Source organism: Peromyscus californicus, unplaced genomic scaffold (genome assembly GCF_007827085.1).
Source record: "Peromyscus californicus insignis strain IS unplaced genomic scaffold, ASM782708v3 Scaffold_21__1_contigs__length_65335640, whole genome shotgun sequence".
NCBI lineage: Eukaryota > Metazoa > Chordata > Mammalia > Rodentia > Cricetidae > Peromyscus > Peromyscus californicus.
In genome coordinates this window covers 55,567,889-55,589,306 of record NW_026294514.1, presented here as the reverse complement: position 1 = coordinate 55,589,306, position 21,418 = coordinate 55,567,889, and the positions used below count along the sequence as shown (strand labels likewise).

General features: G+C 53.7%; 1 protein-coding gene across 5 annotated transcripts in view; it reads left to right on the top strand.

The window, feature by feature from the left end:
* The first annotated feature begins 4,088 nt into the window (after window positions 1-4,088).
* Window positions 4,089-21,418, top strand: part of Crocc2 (ciliary rootlet coiled-coil, rootletin family member 2) — a 63,667-nt gene continuing 46,337 nt past the window's right edge. For 4 of the 5 annotated variants that reach the window (XM_052750350.1, XM_052750349.1, XM_052750348.1 and 1 more), the window contains exons 1-6: window positions 4,089-4,179; window positions 4,300-4,378; window positions 15,548-15,698; window positions 16,594-16,742; window positions 19,013-19,119; window positions 20,606-20,747. In XM_052750350.1, coding sequence (XP_052606310.1) covers window positions 4,094-4,179; window positions 4,300-4,378; window positions 15,548-15,698; window positions 16,594-16,742; window positions 19,013-19,119; window positions 20,606-20,747 — 714 coding nt within the window. In that variant the 5' untranslated portion in view covers window positions 4,089-4,093. Of the gene's footprint in view, window positions 4,180-4,299; window positions 4,379-15,547; window positions 15,699-16,593; window positions 16,743-19,012; window positions 19,120-20,605; window positions 20,748-21,418 lie in introns of those variants that run through there. The other variant, XM_052750351.1, reaches the window with a different exon arrangement.

Here is a 21,418-nt window from a genome sequence, read left to right as displayed (position 1 = left end):
GGAATTTTATTGAATAAATAAACAGAATTTATTATTTTAACCATATTAAAATATGCATTAAAATGACATTGAAATGTTCACACTGAGCATCCATAATTACTACCATCCACCTTCAGAATTTCATCTTTCTTTTCTTTTCTTTTTTTGAGACAGGGTCTCACTATGTATCCCTGACTGGCCTGGAATTCACTATGTAAACCAGGCTAGCTGGTTCAAGTTATCTATTATTGTTGACATCCATACTTGCCTGGCTGTATCCAGGAAGTCACAGCCAGATCCGGTGTGTTGGGCTAGAAATCCACCTGCTTCTGTCTCCTGAGTGCTAGGTGTGCACCACCATGCTGGGCTAGACTATCCTCTTCTCAAACAGAAAAATGTAGCACCATGAGACTCTATCCCCCGCCCCCCGACTCCTTTCCAGACTCAGCAGTGAATAGGGAGAACGGCTACTTCTGTCTGTAGACCTCACAGCTCCAGGAACTTCACATAGATGGAGTTGCACAGTCCTGTCTTGTTGTGACTGGCTCACTTCACTCAGCCTGGTGGTCTCCAGGTCCCTCCCTGCCACGGCATGTGTCAGGACGTCCCTCCTGCTAAGTACTGAGCAATCATCCACTGTATGGACAGCCAAATGTTGCTTATCTAGCCATCCACCCGCAGACACTCGGTTGCTATGAACATGGCAGCCAGATCTCTCCATCTCTGTTTTCTGTTCTTCTAGGTACACACCCAGATGTGCAACTGCTGGATCACGTGGCATGTGTTTGATTTTTGAGGAAGTACCATGCTGTTTTCAATCAGCTTTCACCATTTCACATTCCAGCAGCATCCAAGGCCTCCAGTTCATCTACCTGTTCATCAGCATACTTTTCTATTTTCTTAACAGTAGGCACCCTAATGGGTGTGATGTTCATCAGGACAGTTTTCCCCTACTAATTAGTAAGGTCAAACATTTTTGTAGGCTTATTGGCCCTTTATATGTGTCTAACAGAGAAATGTCTATTCCCATTCTTGACTTGTTTTTTTAATTGTGCTCTATTGCTGAGTGTTAAGAAACTTTTATATATTCTAGATTTCATTCCTCTACCAGGTGAATGATTTGCAAGCATTTTCTCACTTAATATTCTGGGTGATGTCCTCTCTCTCTCTCTCTCTCTCTCTCTCTCTCTCTCTCTCTCTCTCCCTCTCTTTGCTGTTGGTTTTCTCTCAAGACAGGGTTTCTTTGTGTAGCTTTGGTGCCTGTCCTGGAACTCCCTCTGTAGACCAGGTTGGCATCGAACTCACAGAGATCCGCCTGCCTCTGCCTCCCGAGTGCTGGGATTAAAGGCATGTGCCACCACCAACCAACTGTCTTTTCTCTTTCTTAATATTGTCCTTAGGTATGAAATGTTTTAATGTTTATTAAGTTCAAGTTATCTATTATTGTTGACATCCATGCTTGCCTGGCTGTATCCAGGAAGTCACAGCCAGATCCGGTGTGTTGGGTCTTCCTCATTTCTTTCGGCTCTTATGCTGTGGTCCTTGCCAAGCTGTGAATGACCAGCAGCTCCACACCCTCTCCTGTCACCGAAGGCAGAACTGTCCTCCCAGTTTTTTTCCTGGTTGTATCTTGGTACTCAGTGTTCTCCATTCCTTGAGACTGAGTGACAGAGGGCAGGCACCCTGAGCCATCCTGGCAGTCATTCTCCAGGACTCCACCAACCATCCTGTGAACAGGCCAGGTGAGCACCAAGCAGGTAGAGAGTGAGGTTCTCCTCTGCCCAGGGAACCCTCAGGTCCTCCTTATTTGAATCCCTCAGACATACCTGGCCTCTCAGATATCATTGACTGGTCCTAATAATTTGCCATCCCTGACCCAAACCTTCCTGGAGTAGGAAAGGGACATTAGAAGTCTTCATGAAGGGTCCTGCATGTACCTTCTGTGTGAAGGCCAGGTGCCCACAGCCTCACCCCAACCCTGCCCTGGCCTCCCTACCTCACTCAACAGTCAGGAATGAGGATGGTGCCATTCAGCCTCAGAAGTAGCTCTGGTGCCTGGCCCTGCTGGACTCTGATATCCTCGAGCACAGTTCATGTGGGGGACAACTTCTGTGCTGTGAAGAGGGTGGAGGGCACAGAGGAATGCCGTGTCCTGTCCTTGCCTCACAGCCCCAGGATAGCCCTGTCTGGCCAGAATTGCTCTGGACTCTGACTTGCTCTCTGTGGCCATCTCTGTCCCTTTGGTGACTCTGTGCCCCGGAGATAGGGTGGACTGCACGCGTGCTGAACTCACAGGTCCAGAGGCGGCAGCCATTGCTCATAGGGAGTGGCTCTCGAGGGCAACCGAGTCTGGGCTGACCTGGGTTGCAGCCCCTTTGCTGTCTGAAGTACATGCCCCGGAGGCTCTCGCAGGAAGTGGGCCCTGTGCCCTGTACTTATTTTGACTCACCACAGCCCTGCTCACTGTGCCAAGGCTCACTTCCCACTACCACCAGTGTGTCTGTGCCTATCCATGCCTGAGGCCAACCACGATGGTGCTCATGTTCAGTACCAAACAGCTGTGAACTGTCCTCTGAGGAACTGGAAATCCGGGGTTTGCTGTGTCCCGGGGCTGTTTCTGGTGAGGTGCCAGGTATGGAGGAAGGGATGGCGACAAAAGCCCCTCCGAAAAGAAATCTCCCTCTGAGGACAGGAGTATTGAACAGCCTGCCAGACAGGTGGCAACAGACCGGGGCAAAATCAGCCACATGCTGGGAGGATGGACAGTAGGGCCAGAGCATGTCCTTGACAACTATGGCGGAACTTGCTCCAAGACTTCAGGACGGGAGGCTCAGGGTCCTGGGCCCAACGGTCCAGTCTGTGAGGAGGAGGGTCAGGACTGGCCCAGGCCCTCCTGAGCCCCACTGTCCTCAGTGGCCAATCTAACAAGGCTCACTCTGGACCATGCTCCAGGCTTGCCATGAAGATTCTCCTTGTCACCAACAGCCCTGGACCAGAAGCTACGTTCATGTACCACATAGATCCCAGGCCAAACCCAGTATCCAGGGTAGATGCAAAGACAGGATCTTAGGGCCCTGTGCATGGCTGGGAGGGGAGAACTGATGAGCAGTGCCAAGGGCCTTTCAGACAAGCCAGAGGAGGGCAGACCAAGGTGGCCGTCAGATGATGGAGTGCATCCTTGGACCCAGAGACTGAATATGGGGGTCATACGGTATGCCTGAGTAGGGAACAGGGTGGCCCCACCTGAGAATCAGCCCTCTGATTCCTAGGACACTCTGAAGATGCCTCTTTGTCATGAGCATGCCATGCCAGAAAAGTAGATGAACACATTCATGCTTTCCATGTCAAATTTTGAATAACAGTAAGGACACAGGTTTAGCAGTTTCAATAGCATAAATTTTTCATATAATTCCACCTTCCTTGGTCGCCTGGCCCAAGGTGAGGGCAGATTCTTGGATTCCAATTTTAATTACTAATACTAACTTGGATACCACATAGCACGTGGTAAATATATCTCTATATCTGCATGCATATGTATAGGCTACAGAATGGATGTACAGAACGAGGTTGAGGCAGAGTTCAAAAGGTCTCAGAAGTAGGTTAAGACTCTGTACTGATAAGATTATGAACCAGACCAGTGCCAAGAGGATAACTGGGGAGAGATGCAATTCTGTGTGGCCTCGACAGAGCACACTGCAGAGTGGGTAAGCTGCCAGGCTCCAAGGGGGAAGGATGTAGAAGATGGAGCCACCTTGGCTCCTGGGAAAGGTCTGTCCCTCTCTAATCCTTAGACATCCGTGACACACATCTCACTACTGGTCGTAAAGTTCCTTGACACATTAACCAAGTCTGTTTGTGACCCTGAATGGAAAATGGGCTTGTGGTCTGCACCTCTGAGGTGTGGTCAGCAAGCAAACAGTCTCTCTAGACGGTAAATGGGGGCTCTAGGAAGAGGCTGGTCCCTCCCCTAGGTCAGCTTCACTCCAGGTCTCCAGGGAAACAGCTTCGGCCAACAGTGTTCCTTAGTCCTCACAACAAGCCCTACTCCTGTTTCCAGGGAAACCCAGCCCTCAGCGTCCTGGTTGCCTCAGCAACACTCACGGGCTTGTTTGGCATGTGGTCTCCACAATTAAGGTGGGGCAGCTGGGTGTCTAGGAGCAAGAGAATTCAACAGGGCAGAAACCAGCATAGCGGCCCCAGGTACTGCACACAGGGGCGGGGAGGCACACAGATGGAAGGTACTGGGCAGTTAAGACTCCAGGAGGAGGCATGCTGAGGAGCCCAGGCACTGCTGATCTGAGGTTCTGTGCTCTTGCCCAGGATGAGCTCCACTTCCAGCAATCCTGAAGATGGAGACACCACCGAGCAGTCACAGCTGGGGCTGGACACCGTGATCCAGGTCAGTGAAGTGGCTGCCCTCTGTGACCCCTGGAGAGCAGGTCTTGAGAGCACTTTTAGATAGGACGCAGCAGGGCGAGGTGCTGCACCGCCCAGGAGCATGCTCTTCGTGTGCACGTGCTCAGTGTGAATATGAGCAGGCAAGTGCAGACCTCTAGACTGGCAAAGCAGCTCAGAAGGCCAGCCTCTGTGGAGCCCTGGGCTTGCAGTCTGCAAGGTGTGGGGAACAGAGACTCCACTGCTCTGGTAGCCAGGTATGGGGACAGTTGGGTCTGAGCTGGAAGGAGGACCTCAATTTGGGGGTATCCCCAATGCCCACTCTGAAAGCCACAGAAGTTTCTTTTCTAGCTTCATGGCACTTGCTTGCAGAACAGTACTGATGGAATCATCCATCCCCACATCCCTGTCCTCCTCGCCACCTCCCGTTCCTCCAAGCTCACCTCCTCACCAGCCCTGATGCCCCTCATCCTCAGCCTCCACATTCTGCTTCCCCAGCACTGTGATCAGCCGGCCACCCCAGCCAGGCAGTCCCCATCCCCTGGGGGATCTCAGTGTACCCCAGATGGACCTGATGACCCGGAGTGTCCATTAACCCAGCTCTCACACCCTCGAAGCCATGCTGCAGGGGGTTGACGCGGTCCGAGGTAAACAATGCATCGAGTCCCCTGAGAGGAGTAACCGCAGAGGTTGGTGCCAAGTGTCTAAATGACACGGTAGCACCTCTGCACGCACAGGCCTACACATCTGCCCACAGAGGACGGACCGTGACACAAACAGAGTATTAAAGCCAATTGGGGTGGAGGAAATGGCTCAGTGGGTGAAGACAGTGGCCATCAAGTCTGATGACCTGAGTGTGATCTCTGGGACTCACATGGTGAAGAGATCCAAATCCCAAACTTTGTCCTCTGACCTCCACACATACACTATGGCACACACACACACACACACACACACACACACACACACACACACACACTCCAACCCCACACACAAATAACTAAATGTAACTTTAGAAAATAAGTTAGTTGATGCAACGAGACAAGGCTGTCCTGGGTAGGGACTCTCACCTGCAGAGGCCACTCTGCCAGCTCTGCCTGAGGGGGTATCAGGTTGAGTTCTGAGGGCAAGGCTGATGGTGGGTTCAGAAAGCCTGGTCCGCACAGCTCAGCTCACAAAATGCTCGCAGCCTAGCACATCCGTGCATCGCATCACCCTGCAAGGACCCGATTAGCTCCTTTGAGGCCTGAGGGAGGAAGTGAGTGGCTGTGTGTTTACCAGTGGACCTAAGGGAGAAACCCAGAACAATGCAAACCTCTCTGGATACGGGTGTTGGGGCCTTCTGCCCGAACCTAATCCCACTGTCCCTGGGAAGCTGCCACCTGAACATCATGCAGAGACTGGTGAGACTGTTCCATCGGCCCGGCCACACCTGCTATTTGCACAGCTGTGATTGAGATCTCTGTGCAATTACATCAGGTGAGCATGCAGCAGGAAGGCGCCATGGGATACCCAGATAGGCGTATCAGACTAGTGGCAGGACTCTAGGGACCTCCAGTTCCTCTGGCTACATACAGGGTACTGTGGCACCCAGAGAAGGGCAAAGCTTGAGTCGGGGACGCCTCCTACATGACCAGGAGCATAGCCTTTGACATTAACGTGCTCCCTGTGCCGGGAAGAGCACCTCGGCATCCCTCTTCCTCTGGCCAGAGTTCCCTTTCCCTTGCCTGATCTGCACACCCTCCCCCAACAGCCTCTGTACGGTGTCCCAGAGCATCCAGCCCCAAGGGCCTCTGGGGAGCTAGAACTGGAGACAAGGTCCAGGCTTGGGAGCCTTGGGCTTGGTCCCAAGTAGGGGGCGGGGACACACATTGGCTCACTGTGAGTTCAAAGACCCCTAAAGTTACATAAGAAATGAGGGGCTCACGGTGCACCAGGAGATGGAGCTTCCTGAGCCCTCTCAGACCCAGAACTGATAGTATACCTAAGACAGATGGGAAGTAGTGTGGGAAGATTTCCCACCCTCAACTTGGTGGCTTTAATAACATACAACTTTTCAAACTGTTTCTTTTGGGTTAAGTTCTAGTTTTCTGGGAACTTGTCCATTATAAAATTTCATATTTGTTGGCAAAAGCTGTTGCTATGGTTTGGGTGTGGTTTGAATGTGCCCCCAAAGGGTTCACGAGCTGGAAGTCTAGGGGGTGACGGTAATGAAGAGCGGAAAGTGTTTAGGTCATAGGGCACTGGCCCCAGAAGGGATTGGTGGCTTCTTTCTGGCCCCCACTTCCATCCAGGATGAGTTGTTATTAAAAAAAAAAAAAAGGCAGCAAATCCAGCCCCTGCGTTCTCTGGCTCCTTCCTTCCATACACCATATACTCTTTTCTTCCACACGTATATCCATCACAGTGGCATCTGCCATGTTGGGATACAGCCAGGCACCTCACCAGTGCCCAGCAGAGGCACTCCTCCAGCTCCATGAGCTAAATGACCCCCATGCCACACAAGGCCCAGCCTCACCACAGCAGCAGCACATGAACAAGGGTCTTTTGAATACCATAGGACCCCAAGCAGGGAGAGCAGCCACCGCTCCCTCCCAAAGGGTCTGAAAATAGTGTCCAGAACTTAAGACATTCTAAGTACAAGAAAGTGCTGGACTAATGGGCTCTTGTCCTAGTTAGGGTTGCTATTGCTGTGATAAAACACCCTGGTCAAAAGCAACCCAGGGAGGAAAGGGTTTATTTCTTTTTACAGCTTGCAGTCCAGCATCCAGGGAAGTCAAGGAAGGAAACTGGAGGCAGGAACTGATGCAGAGGTCATGGGAGAATGCTTCTTAATGGCTTGCTCAGCCTGCTTTCCTTTTCTTTTTCTTTTTTTTTTTTTAAGATTTATTTATTTATTATGTATACAGTGTTCTGCCTACATACGTGCTTGCAGGCCAGAAGAGGGCACCAGATCTCATTACAGATGGTTGTGAGGCACCATGTGGTTGCTGGGAATTGAACTCAGGACCTCTGGAAGAGCAGCCAGTGCTCTTAACCGCTGAGCCATCTCTCCAGCCCCAGCCTGCTTTCTTATACAATCCAGGACCACCTGTCCAGGGGTGGCACTGTCCTCTATGCATGAGCTCTCCCACATCAGTCATTAATCCACACAACACCCCCACAGGCTTACACCACAGGTCAGTCTTTTCTCACTATCCAGGCCCCAAACAGTTTCATCTTCTCAAGTGAAACCATTATACACCAACCCAGCCCATGGCAGCCACCAGCTTGCTCTCTGTCTCTGTGTATCTGACAGTTCTAGGAACCTCACAGGGATGGAAACATCTGTCAGCTTATTTCACTTAGCGCAGTGTCCTCAAGGTCCTCCCAAATCACAGCATGGACGGACTGTGCATTGCTCACCAAGTCATTCTTCCATGGACCACTGAGCCGCTTCACCGCTGTGAGCATCATCAGGATGCAGGCTCATCCACTCTGGTTTCACTTTTGTGCAGGTCTGTTCTAGAAGAACTGTGGGATCCAGGTCTAACTCTACAGGAGCCTGCCTTATTTTTCAGTGATGCCACTGTTTTACATTCCCTCTTTCTTCTGTGAATGCGTGCATTTAAAGCAAGACTGTAGCTGTAGGAACCATCTTCCCTCACTCAACTGCTGACGACAACCGCTTCTTCAACCCTCTGGTCCCCCCTGTTCTAACATCAGCTACCCAGGGGAAGTGCTGGGGCCCAGCCTCACAGGATGAAACACTTCAGACGCCATCGTAGGCTGCCCTCTGCCCTCTGCCTGGCCAGCTACATCTGAGGTTTCCTCAAGCTCAGTCATCTGCCAAAACAGCTCAACACTCCAGCACCACATCCCTGACTTAAAGGACTCAATCAGGGAAATCCACAGAGTGATGCCAGGTGGAGCTGAAGCACCCTGTTGGGGTACACGCTTGTCCCAGCCCTGCATCTACACCAAGCCCTATTGGGCTTCTCATGGGTGCTTCCTGTGTAAATACTACTGATGACAGCCCCGGTGACTGAAGTACTAGATCACTAGATGTCTTGGGGATAGGCAGAACAGTCCAGAGCTCTCATCCTGCTCTGTCATTATGGAGCTCCCCAGGGACCCAGCCACTCCCCTCACGCTCCCCTCTCAAAGGCATTCCTCACTCCAAAGATCAAGGGTGTGAGGTCTCAGGAGTGCAGGCCCACCAGGGACAGGAGCTGACAGTGGCCCAAGTGTGGCCTGGCCACAGTGCTAATCACATGCCAGGCAGGGAAGGACACACGGACTATCTCCAGGCCACATGTCCAGACACCAGTGCCACTGCACTGACCAGATGGGCCACATCCTCGACTCAGACTTTTCTTACCCATGGTCCAGAGACAGGCCCCACTCTCCTCAGCAGAACATCCCAGGCCTTGACAACGGCACTCAAGTTTCCTCCTCTGTCTAGACACCCTCCCCTCTCCTTACTCCTCACCCCTTGTTCTTTATCCTGGGCCTTTGCTTGCACTGCTTTGCAGGCCTGCTGCCTTCCCCAGGAGGCCTGTGTGGGTGTCAGGACATAGGGGCAGACAAGACAGACAGCATCCTCATCCTGCTGAGCATTCCCTGCTCTGAGTCATTTTATACTTAGTGATTCATACCTTCGGCCATTCCAACATCAATCACTTGTGTTGAGAACCTGTCTGAGCCTGTTTTATGTCAAGCATTTGTACTAGGGGTGGATGGATAAGTTGTGTCCTTCACTGTCATCCCCTGCTCCAACATCTAGTCCCCTCATGGCTTCGGAAACCTCTGCTCCAGGGGCAATGCCCATGCCCCAGCTTGGCAGGTATAGTTGCAGGGAGGGGGGGCGTGAGGGATGTCAATCAAAGCAGATATAAAGCCAGCCTGTCGTGCACAGGAGTAGACATTACCAGGTACCAAGTCCAGTGGTACCGACCAAACCCTCTGCATGAGGACAAAGTGCTCTGAGCCTCCAGTCGGGCCTGCCCTTGGCCAGGCCAGTTCACCAAGGGGATGCAGGAGTGTCCATAGTCATCCAACCAGGTGCATACAAGGCAAAGGATTGTCCAGAGACCTGGTCATCCAGAAAACTAGCCCCATAAGTGTTTGAGGACCCAGGGTTGAGTCTCAGCCCTAACACAGACCCCGTCAGCAGTCCTAAACTTGCCTAGCCCCGGCTTGCCCACACAGAGGGAGAAGGGCAGTTTCCAAGTCAAGACAACTGATTTTAGAACATCTGCTCCTGGATAGTGGATAGTGCTAAGAAACTTCAACCCACCTAATCTGCCTCAACTCACACCCTGTCACAGGTTCTCTTACTGTCCATCATGTTGGAGCCCCTGAGCCCAGCCTCGGTTCCAGACGTTGGGTAGGCCCTGCAGCCCTTCTGCATTACTGGATGGGGCCACATGGGGGCACTGTTGGAGCTCAGCATCCAGACATTAGCATCCAATCATTAGCAGCATCCAGACTGCACTGCACTGAGATATACGACAGATCTCTGCTCCACCTCTGTCACCCAGCCCTGTCCTGCCTGCTGCCTAGATGAGGGCCTGAGATACACTGGGCTTGTCTGTTGAATGTCCTCTCCCTCGGAGAGTTTAAACGGGGGCTTGGGGGTCCCGTCCGGCTTGCTGCTGAGTTCTTTATTTGGAAGACATGGTTGAGTCCTGCCTTTCTCCATACCTGAAGCAGCCAAGTTCCTTTTTAAATCCATTCTGCCCTCCCCTGGGACCAGCACCTCGACGGTCCATCTTCTGTGGCTATAGTGATGAGCAAGAGGCCGTGAATTAGCTCATGAATTTGCCATTTCTGTTACTGACCCCTCCCCTTGTCTCTGTATCACACCATCCCTGACACAGGAAGACCCTGCAGGTCTTCAGGGAATGGGCCAGTGCTTCTGGTACTGTAAGAGGACCCCAGGGAGTCCACCAAGGGGTGACTTAGCGGGTAGTGGGAGCTTCACACCTTCACCTTTGCAGCCCCTGCTTGGTGGTGGTTCAGCTGGGAAAATGGAAACCAGCCTCCATTATATCTGACAGAGTTTAAGGGATTTTGTTTGCTTGTTTTTGTTTTGCTTTGTCTTTTTGTTGGTTGGTTTCCTCCTCTACCTGCAGCCTAGAGTGCAGGAGAGTGCTGGGTTACCTGCTAGGACCACTTGGGGTACCTGTCCCAGCATGCTCTATTCGGCCACCCAACCCCTCCTCAAGAAGCCCCCTGCAGTGGACACACTTGACTCTTCCTCCTGCCCAACCTAGACAGCAGCCCAGGCAGAGTATCTGAGAGCTGAGAAAGGCCATGCCCCTCAGAGTCTGGGCTCTGGGGGCCCCCGCCCTTCCCTACCGGTGGGTTGTGCTCGGGTGTTGCCTGGACTCCCCTTCAGGGTGATTACCACCCCAAATCTGGAAGGACACACATACAAGGGTCATGCCTGTGGGGCAGGGTTGGAGGATAGGACAGGCCCCAAGCTGAAGCCCATCCTTGTGATAGCCTCTTTTCCTGGATATGGCCCCATACCAAGGGCTAGAGCCCTGCCCCTGACCTCAATCACAACATGTTTGAGTCAAGATCCAGAATGGGGGAAGATACAACCCCCCAGCCCCAGAACTCCCCATTCTAGTCTCCAGGCAAGGGCAAAGATGCAGTGTGAGGTTCCTAGGCCACAGGATAGAGAGGCCAGTTACCAAGGAAGATCTGAGCAGTTCCCATTCCCATGGGGCCAGGGGGTGGTGGGCAGTGTTCGACCTATTATCGGGGTACAGAAAACCTATTAGGCAGCTGGTGCCAGGTCTTCTTCCTGCTCACTCTCCCTCCTTTCCAGACCTGAACCCCACCCTTCACTCAACAACAGCCCCTGGGGCTCTGGAACCCAGGATGGCCTGTAATACCACCCTGCGTTTCGTACTCCATAACTTCACAGACACGGTATGATATATCCACGCGCACCTTACACTTACGGCACAGTGGGGACCCTTCCTCAGTTCTCTTAGAAGGGAGTCCTGCTCTGACCCAGAGAGTGAGGTAAAGAGGCCAGTCCCCTAGATGGGACTCCCTCCACACAACCACAGAACAATGGGAGGCAATGATGTTTGTCCCCACTGAGTCTCAAATAGACCCATCTAGGGCTAGATCTAGACGCATAGGCTACTGACAGGGGCAGTGGCCTCCCTGGGGTCTTTGGCATAGGTTGGGCTGAGGAGCACACTGAGCAATAGGAAGGAACAAACATGGCCCAGCTCATCTGAGTCTGGGGTCTTTTAGAAAAGTGACCTTGGAAGTCCCTTTTGCCAAGCCTTGGTGTCCTTCCCACAGTCCGAGGCTCCCCGCAAGAGGCTATCCAGGACCCCCACTGCCCCGCTAGAGCCTTCCCCCAGAAGAACCAGGCTGGTTAGGAAAGATTCTGGTCCTGGAGATGGTGACCCACCCAGGCTCGGGGGCCACTGGTGGCAACATGGACAGAGTCTGTGGGGCGGATCCTGGAAACTTCCCTAGCCCCACTCCTCACCACGGGCCAGAGTTGGGGATGGGGAAGGAGGCAGTCCCAGATGAGATCTCAAGGGATCCAAGCCCGGGTCAGCACAGACCTCCTTGCACGATGTAGCTGAGCCCCGCGCCCCTCCCCCGCGTTATTTGCGTGGAGGCGGGGCGGCCCTCGCTTGCAATCCTCCCGCGCGCTGGGGACTGGAGGCGGGAGGAGAGGGCGGGCTGCCAGGGACGCGCCCCTCCCGCTCCCCCTCCGCACCCCTCCTGCTCTGGCTGGGCGTCGACCCATCGCAGGCACCCGGCCACAGCTGGAACCTATTACGCCCCCAGCGCCTCTCGGGACGTCCCGGCTAATAAGTGACCCTCTGTAAACGTTAGGAATGAGTCAAGTTTGTGCTGCGCCGCTGCTTTCCCGTTAGCGGGTGGCGCCGCTGATGCTCCGGGGAGAGGAGGGAGGGGAGGCAGGGTCCTTCCGGCCTGGAGGGAACCTCTGAATGGAGCCAGCATCACGTCTTTAATCTGGGGGCCTGGGTTGCTTTTGCTACCCCGCTAGGCTTTAGGTTCCCCCTGTGCAAAACAGGGCAGCCATGGCTAGGCACTTCCAAGCGGAACTCTTAGAAAGGCAGGAGAGGCCGTGGTGGTCTTGGGAAGAAGCAGCAAACGAAGCTCTGCTCCTCACCAGGGGAGCTGCGGCACCCAAGGAAGACTTTGTTTACCACCCACTCAGAGCGAGACTGGGAGGTCCTCTGGAGGGAAGTGAAGTGAGGACACCTTCCCAGGACCACCTAGGGGAGTAAGTGCAAAGCCTTGGGAAAGTAAGTCTTTGCACAGCCTGGAGGAGCAGACTAACCAGGCCCTGAGCTCACTCATTTGCAACATCTGACCTTTGCAGGATTCTTAGGGACCAGAACAGGCCCTGTCCAGGGCTGTGCAGAATCTGGCTATTGGGGTGACTCCAAACTGGCTAGCCTAAGAGAGGAGTCAGCTGGGCAGTAGCATAGGCCTTTAATCCCAGCACTCAGGAGACAGAGGCAGGCAGATCTCTGTTTTGGAGGCCAGCTTGGCCTACAGAGCGAATTCCAGGATAGCCAGGGCTACATACACAGAAACTCTGTCTTGGAAAGGGGGCGGGGGCAGTATATTTAGGAGGACTAGGTGAAGGCTGTGGTTTTTCTCCACGGAGACATTCAGGATTCAGAGTGAAAAGAGTCCTGGCTACAGTCAAGAGGAGGAATGGGTAGGGAAGGTGGGGTGCTTGGAGAAGCAGGGACTCCCCACGAGCGCCGGCCTGAGAGTCAGAACCAGGAGGGCTCCAGACTGGAGTCATCAGTGAGAGCTGGAAGATGGAAGTCAGGAGGTTGAGGGGTCCCACTGTGGCTGCTGCCCTGGGAAGCTCTGGTGTGTGTGTGGGGGGGGGGGGGGCGACGTCAATCACCAGTCATTAGCCCACTGCCTTTAACTCAAACATCCTTCATGCACAGAGCAGGTGGGCCACTGTGGGCTGTTCTTAATCCCCGTCATATTGTCTGCCTGTCCCATATCCGGAAGTTTCCAGCTGACACAGAACAAGTCCGTCCACCGGACCTGACAAGGTCTCAGTCCCAGGTCCATTCCTTCCCCTGAAACATGTGCCTCCCCTCCCCCAACAAAATGTTGCTGAGAAATCTGGGAGCCCAAAGACCTAGGTAGGAGTCATAGGTAGACAAGAAGCTGTCCCCGTGGTGTTGATGACCTTCAGTTTTAGAGGTTTAGAGGCTCACAGCACTAAGCCTTGGGACCAGAGGTTTCTGGCTCCAAGCCTTCACAGTCAGAAGCTTATTGCCATAGGTGCTGGAGACAGAGGTCTAGATTGCTCTGGGCCCAGAGCACCTGTTCGTGTCCTCGGTTCTAGGTACCCAGACTTACCTCTAGAACCCTCAGCAGCCCTCCCAGATTCCTCTGGGGCTTGCAGTCCCCATAGTCTAGGCCCTGCCCTTGGGCTCTTCACTGAGTTTTGGCTTCCCTGTCACCTTTCTTAATTTCTCACAGTTTCTGCCCTCAGTTGCTCTCTCGAATACGTCAGCTGTCAAGATGGGTGTTATATAATAGCTCATAGCTTCAGTGTCTGGGCTCTTGGCTCTTGGCTCCTGGTACCCTTCAAAGTAGCTGCTTCTACTTTCGCTAAGACTTGGAAGCTTGGGGTCTTGCCTATAATTCATTCAACCAGTCCAGCCTATGTCGCTCATGATAAAGACCACAACATGGGCCAAGAACCCATTTGGAATGAGCTTTTTCTTGGCTCTGATCTTGTGGCACCAGAGTGCTGAACACAGGAGAGGGCTTTAACCTGAAAAGAGTGACCGGCAAGCTGCTTAGGCGCTGGACAGGGCACCCCACACTTGTGGTCAGCCAAGCACAAGCTTCACGCTTTCTGTTGAGTTCCTAGAGAAAGCGCCCACCCTTGAGTTGGAGTGATAACCCCTACAGAGTACACGGTATCCTCTGGAGTTCCCGAGGCTGTCCTGCCCCAAGTGAAGTTCCCTCGAGTTGATGCAGGTTATCTGGAGTAGTCCTCTAAAACAGGGCTTGCAGCCCCAGCATCCCAGCTTGGGATGCTCCCAGCACCTATGGGGGCGGGGTAGCCTCGTGGAGATGTTCATGGAATGTTCATAGCAGCCAGGCTACCATGATAACAGTCCAGTTGGTTGCCAAGAATGGGGTTGGTAATTTAACGGTTCTCTGCTCAAGGCAGCTAGGCACAAGGGAAGAGTGACTATTGTTGAAGTCAAAATCTCCCAGCCCCCAGCAGCCTAGCTTGTTTGAAGGAAACCATGAAAGAGTGCTTACGATAAAGACCCTATCGTCATCCTTAGCATTCGTAACGTTTGAAGGTGCTTACTCCTCATTAGATGCCCTCACAGAGGGCCAGGTCCCTCTGCTCTGTCTCACCGGGACCCCTGGACTTTATGCTTACTTTGGGCCTGTGTGGTTTCTCTCCTGAGAGCTCAGCAGCTCCAGAACCCACTAGGGAAGTAGGCCACACTAGCTACCTTCTAGGGTAGCCCGAGGGAGACATTTTAAAAACTAGCATGACCCCGCTGACCTTGCTAGTCCTTGAGTCCTCACTGATGTCACCTTGTGCCTGTCTTGCCTCACAGGGCCCCACACACCCCTTATGATGGATGGGCCTCTCAGAACAGGGGGTGGACTCTCGATCCTTTTACATGTAATCCCCAGGCCTGGGATCACTGGGTGGGGTTCGGGAGCCTCCCCATCTCTACTGTGCACCTGAGACTAACTGCTCCAGGTGGGGCAGGAGGCTGGGTGTCTTTCTGTGGCCACCTGCTCCTGACATCCCAGAGAGGCTGACATGAAGAATCGGCCTAGGACTTAGCCCAGCCTCCTTAGCGTTGGAAAAGGCTTAGAGGTGAGTTGTGCTGACCTCGGCTAGGAATCCTCTCAAATAGCCGTTTTCTTGGTTTCCTCATTTCTGCCAAAGCTCAGCCTGCAACTGGCAAAATCCCACCCCACAGGTGGGGAGACTGAGGCATGTGCCTTGAGTGACCAGCCTGGCCCCACTTTGCTATCTCTGGGACTCTTTGCTACGTTGAAGTGACCGTGTGATGGCTCCCACTGATACCAGTGAACTGGTGTGAGGTGCCTGCAAGTTGTCCAGGGCCTGCAAGAACCAGAGCTCTGGGGTGTTTTTCAGAAGTTGGAGGACACCATCCTGAGCCCCATGGCCAACAGGGAAGACCGGGCACTGACTGTGCGTGGGGAAGGTCAGCGCGCCTTACCCACCCCTGTACCAGCCCGCATCCGAGAGATTGTGTCAGGCAGCCTGGTGGAGGAACCACTCCCAGGTGAGGGTGCTAAAGCTACTCAGGTACGGGGGGGGGCAGGGGGGGTCAGAGCAGCACACTGGAGTCTGGCCTTAGGGAGCCACATCATTAGGACTATCTGTGGCCCTTACTGCCCATCCCAGACTCTCCTGGCCCCATTTTTCCCGACCACACTCTCCTCACTGGGTCCCCAGGGGTCATGCAGATAGCTACGAGGCTATTATCGATGCTGTATGGAGCTGACCTCTGTGCTGTGACAGTTAAGCCGTTGTGTCTTGATTTTATCCGTCGTCGCTTTTTTTTCCCACCAGAGTGAAAATCCTAAAGGTTGACATTTTGGGTTTAGGTTGAGCACAGACATCCTGAGCTTTGTCTTCGCCCTTCGTCCAGCCCCATGCACACAACTTTCTTATTATCACACTTCAGGAACAGGCTCCAAGGAATCCATCCCTGCATGGAGGCCAAATAGGAGTCAGGCTCTCTGACCCCAGTTGAGCTCATGCGTCCCTTCTGCAGGGGTCTTGATGACCGCTTTGTGTCATAAGGGTCTGTCTAATCTTCTAATGGCCCCGGGCTACTGCTGGGTGCATGGAAAGGACAGAGAAAAACCTCTGCATATTTGGAAGGCAACCTTACTGTGGGCAGGGTCCTGCTACCCCGAAGCAGCAGCCCACTACTGCTCAGGACCTAGACACGACGGGTTGTCCCCAGTGTCCCCCGCACACGCTTTGATTGGCAGGGGCCATTAGTCTAAGGGGGTTAAAGATGTTTGTCAAGGGTAATAAAGGTAGGTGGGTGCTCAGGAACAGGAGAGGAAGTGAGTTTTCTCATGGAAGCCCTTTCCTGTTGGTACAGATGTAGCAGTGGGATGTTTGGGTAGGGCCCTGGCCTGATTTGAATGCTATGTTCACCACAGGACTGCGGGAGCTGCCAGCTACTGCAACCCACGCACAGGAGGAGAGTGAACTCCTGCAAGAGGAGCTGGCCCGCTTGGAGGATCTGCTGGCTCAGGCAGATGCTGAGAGGGAGGAACTGGCTAGCAGGTGTCATATGGTCAGCCAGAGGGTAAGTGTGTAGCTGGTACCTGCAGGCCAGTGCTCACAGACTAGCCCCTATTAGAGATCACTCCCCAGAACCGGTGATTATAATTGCAAGGCCATTAGCCAATCTCAGGACCATGGGCAACAGATAGATGGAGGCTAGCAGGTGAAGCAAGAGACAGCCCCTTCAGATGCATGTCTCTCATCTGCTCCAGGAGCCCTGTGGAGTGGCCTGGTCAGTGATGACCCGTTGGTCTCAGGACTTTGTCAATCGTAATCACAAAGCCAGCTTCTGAACAGAGGAGAAAGCCAGGGAGGCCTGGCCCCAGACCCCAGGCAAAGCCTGTGGGCAAACAGCTCTGCTCCAGCCCATGCCTTTCTCATGTGCACCTTGTGCCTGCCAGGCAGGCCTCAGGATGGGAGACGTGAGGGGTGACTCTGAGGTATAGGCTGCAGCCAGAGGTTTTGGGGGAGGATGCCTGTGGGCTAGGGAATGTCTTTTCTATGAAGATAGAGAAACCCAGGCAGAAAAATTAAGACATTTTCCAGGCCAGGGCCCTTTTCATGCATTATTCTCTCCAAGTCATGAGAGCTTCAGAAGCATACCTGGGCAGGATAGGCACAAGATAAGGGAGAACAGTGCATGCTGTGTGGGGCTCCGAGTCCCCAGCATCAACCCCCAGGCCGTCTGTGGACCCAGCCTGAGTACAGGACAGAGGAGGAAACTCAGGCTCGGCTCTGGCTAGTGTTCTCCTAAGGCAAGGGTTCTTGTGACCCCCTTTGGGGGTCGCATATCAGATATATTGCATTTCATATATTTACATTATGATTCATAACAGCAACAAAATTACAGTTATGAAATATCAATGAAATCGTTTGTGGTTGAGGGCCACCACAACATGAGGAACTGAATCAAAGAATGGCAGCATTTGGAAAATTGAGAACCACTGTCCTAAGGCCATACAACCATGCCCAGGCCCAGTCCTGGCCTGAATCTGCTCTTTCTATGGCATGTAGAGAAACCCGTGCAAAGCCAGAGGTTTGGCCATGTTTGGCCATACCTCGGCTATGCCTCCTGGTACAACCACAGTAGCCCTAAGGTGCCCCCCTGCCAATGGTCCCAGTTCTCTGATACCCTTTTCCACCAAACTACCCTATATGGGAAATGCTGTTTCCTTTAGCCCCCCACCCCAAGAGTCCCTCTAAGAAAGACTGTGAGGACCCCCTTATCGTGGTCTGGCTCAGGAGCTCCCTGAGGCTGCTCTTCCTGTAAGCCTCTGCCGTGGTGCATTCTGGGGACAGAGATCTTCCTAGCACGGGGCGGGAGATGTTGGGAATGGACTTCAGGGAATAGACGCTGCAGAAGTCCTTCCAAAGAGGAGTAAACTAATAAGCTATGAGCCAGAACTCAGCTCGCAGCCCGCTAGCTGGGGGTGCCAGGAGACCCTGCCCCAAACTACTTCCCAGCACACAGGTGGAACCGGGTGAGGGGTGTCCAGCATGTCCTCCCCAGATGACACTACAATCCCTTATAATTGAAGTCCTCTGATCCCAACTGTCACACTGCTGGTGGCTGAGAAATAGGTCCTTGGCCACCGGCCACTCCTGTGTCCCATCTCCATTCCCCACTGCTCTTTGTACCTTCCTCCCAGAACTTCCTGACCCTGTGACTTCCTAGGCTCTGGGTTCAGATCCCCACTGTAACGGCCGAGTGGCTCTGGGCAGTAGGCCTTGGCTGTGCCTTCCTGACTCCCCCATGGTTCCCAGCCTCCGTTCCTAACCCCTTGGGATAATGCTCTGTGTTGGTAGCAAGGGGACTTGGCACCCATGTGAGTTAGTTCCCACCTGCTAAGGATGAGAGTTGAGAGGGGAGATGCAGCTTGGGAAATAGGCCAGGCCAGAAGAGTCAGATGCATGCCCCATGGAGGCATGGCAGAGCCTGCTTTTCAGCTGTCCACCCAGCCCTATGCTAAAAGCTGGACTGCCCCAGACACCAGGGCCACCAGGGCCTCAGTTTACTAACCTGGAAGTGAAGTGTCTCCAGGGACCTCCAGAGCCCTGCCTCCAACCACTCCTATAGGATTCCCAGGCCTAATAGTATCCAAGCATCTTCCGCTCAACCAGCATGCTTCCCCGCCCCCTCCTCTGTGGGCGGGACAGACAGAGAAGCAGGGTATGAACAGGCTCCTGGGAAGCCCTGTACCCTGACTCTGCCCAGAGTGGGCTTTATGTCAAAGATGCCCTACCTGGCTGACTAGAGAGGGGTGGACCAGGTGGGCTTACACTCCTTCCTAGCTGCAGGCCCGCCTGGATACCACTGAGGCCCGGCTTCGGAAGTCAGAGCTGGAGCATAGCATGGACTTGGAGGAGGCACTTAGCCGGCTGGAGGCCTCGCAGCAGAGGTGAGGTCCAATGGACAGGCTGTCAGGGTTGCAGGAGTGCGGTCATCTCCCCAAAGCGGGCAGACCCTACTGTGCCTCACAGCTATTGGTCAGCCAATCGAAGCTATTCTGAGTTAACTTTGCCTGTGGAAAATGGGCGCAGGGGAAGGACCCTGGGAAGGAAGAGCCAGTAGCAAGCAGAGCTGGGTACCATGCTGTTCTCCCTTACCTTCCATTGGAGACTACTCCCATATCCTCGCATACAATTTCTCACTCCTCGGAGCCAGGGAGTGTGAGAAGGGAGAGGGAGGGTAGTCTGAAGAGTGGGCAACAGGTTCCCTTTCCCTGCCAGGGGACTGATAGTGCAGAGCTGAAAGCTCCCTTATCACTGCTGGGTGAGTGAGACTCCTCCATAGTGATTATCTTTATTCTGAGTACAAGAAGCAAAGCCATCAGAGAGACTTGAAGCCATAATATCCCAGAGTTGGGAATCAGGTCTCTTAGGAGAGGCCACCTACAAGTGAGAGCTGGCATCAGAGATGGCCTTGTCCTCTGCCCACACTCCTCAGTATATATCCCCACACCCTGGACGTGGGAGCATCCATGTCTAGCCCGGAGCAACTGAGGGTGAATCTGCTCCCTCCCTGTGAGGATTAGGTTTGGGCCTATGGGCAGCCTCCCAAGGCACAGCTGTTGCCAAGGGCTCCCTGACCCCATCCCCTGAGTGCGATGCCAGGATGCCTGCTCAGGGTACTGCCTGGCCATCCCTGCTGGTGGGTTACCACAGTCCACCACGAGCCATGGGCACACACAATCCTGGATGCCCCTTCCCTAGCTCTCCATACCACCCCAACCACAACCCCCGAACTTTTGGCTTCAAGCCTCTCTGTTGTCAACAGGCCCTTTTGTTCGTACTTGGCAAGAATGCACCCCACCCCAGTCCCAGAAACGGCCCTAGAGCCCCACTTGAGCAGAGCTCGCCTCACTAACATCCTGTGGTTGGCTTATCCTCCAGGAATCTGGCGAACGAACGGAGAAAATGCTGAAAAGCATTTTGAAAACCCATTTTGAGGGGAAAGAAAAGCCCCTGGGGAGCCTGATGCCTGAAAAGCTGACAGGATGGCTAGCATCTCCCAGAGGTGCCCAGCTCCTGCCAGCCTGCCCCTCCCTCTAAGGCTCCCTTTGAGCCTCCTGTACCCTGCAAATTTCTTTCAGGCAGAGGAGTGGCTAGGAGTGAGGGAGAGCTTGGGAGAACAGGATTCTCAGGAAGGAAAGATGATGTGGAGCTGGTCCTGGGGGTTCCTTCTGATGCTGGCTCTGTGTGGGGCTCATTGCAGGTGGTCAGTGCTGCCTGGGAGCACAGCGGGGGAGGGGGAGGGGCTATGCACCTGAGCTGAGTTCAGGAGTCTCAGGGCACCATTTAGACCTCCTTGGTTTAGGCCCCCTGGACTCTGTGTGCTTCTTTAGGAAGTCACCGTGCATGAAGCTGTGGGTTTTGTCCATCTAGGAGCATGGGCCTCTCCCAAGTAAACAGCCTCCTGCGGGGACAGCTGGAGCACATGCAGAAGGCCAATGACACATTGGCCAGGGAGCTGGCCAGGACAACACACAGCTTGCTCCGCCTGCAGGGCAAGCTGGAGCTGCGGGAGGTATGTCACTGACCCAAGAGAGAGGTGCCCCCACACCCTGTCCCTGCTTCTGCATGTCTAACTTGGTGGCTGCAGCTAATGATGGTAGGTGGGGCAGCAAGGATCAGGAAGGCGGATGCTGGCTCCATGCAGCCCCTCCTGGTGGGAGGCCTCACCATCCATTTTGCTTGGTCACAGCAGCCTGTGTCATGGGGGAAAAGAGAATAAGACTGGATGGTTCTTGGGCCATTCTTGGCTCTGATGTGTGACACTGTTGGCCGCACAGAAAGGCTGCTCAAAGGACCTGGGTCTCATGGCTCTTCTTAAGCTCCTGGTCAGAGACCCACAGTCTGCTCACTCAAAGCATCAGGGAACAATGTTACAAGCCTTGGGAGATGTCTAGGTCTGGTCTTGGGACCTCCAGAGAAGGGTGTGGCCTATACAACTGAAGCTAAAATAGCCCCTTGACAGCCCGGCCCCAAAGGGGTCTGAATGCACCTCCAAGCGTCCTGCACACACCAGTGGCAAGATTCCCTTTCTGAAGCCACTTGAAGAATATGCTCTCTCCATATGAAAGCAGGAGCTGAGGGAGACCCCTGGGCCTGGGTCCACGTATGTCCCTTCAAACAAATCCATCTCAGAGAGGCCATCACTGCCCTCCCCTCAGAGGTCAGGACAGGCAACCACAGAGA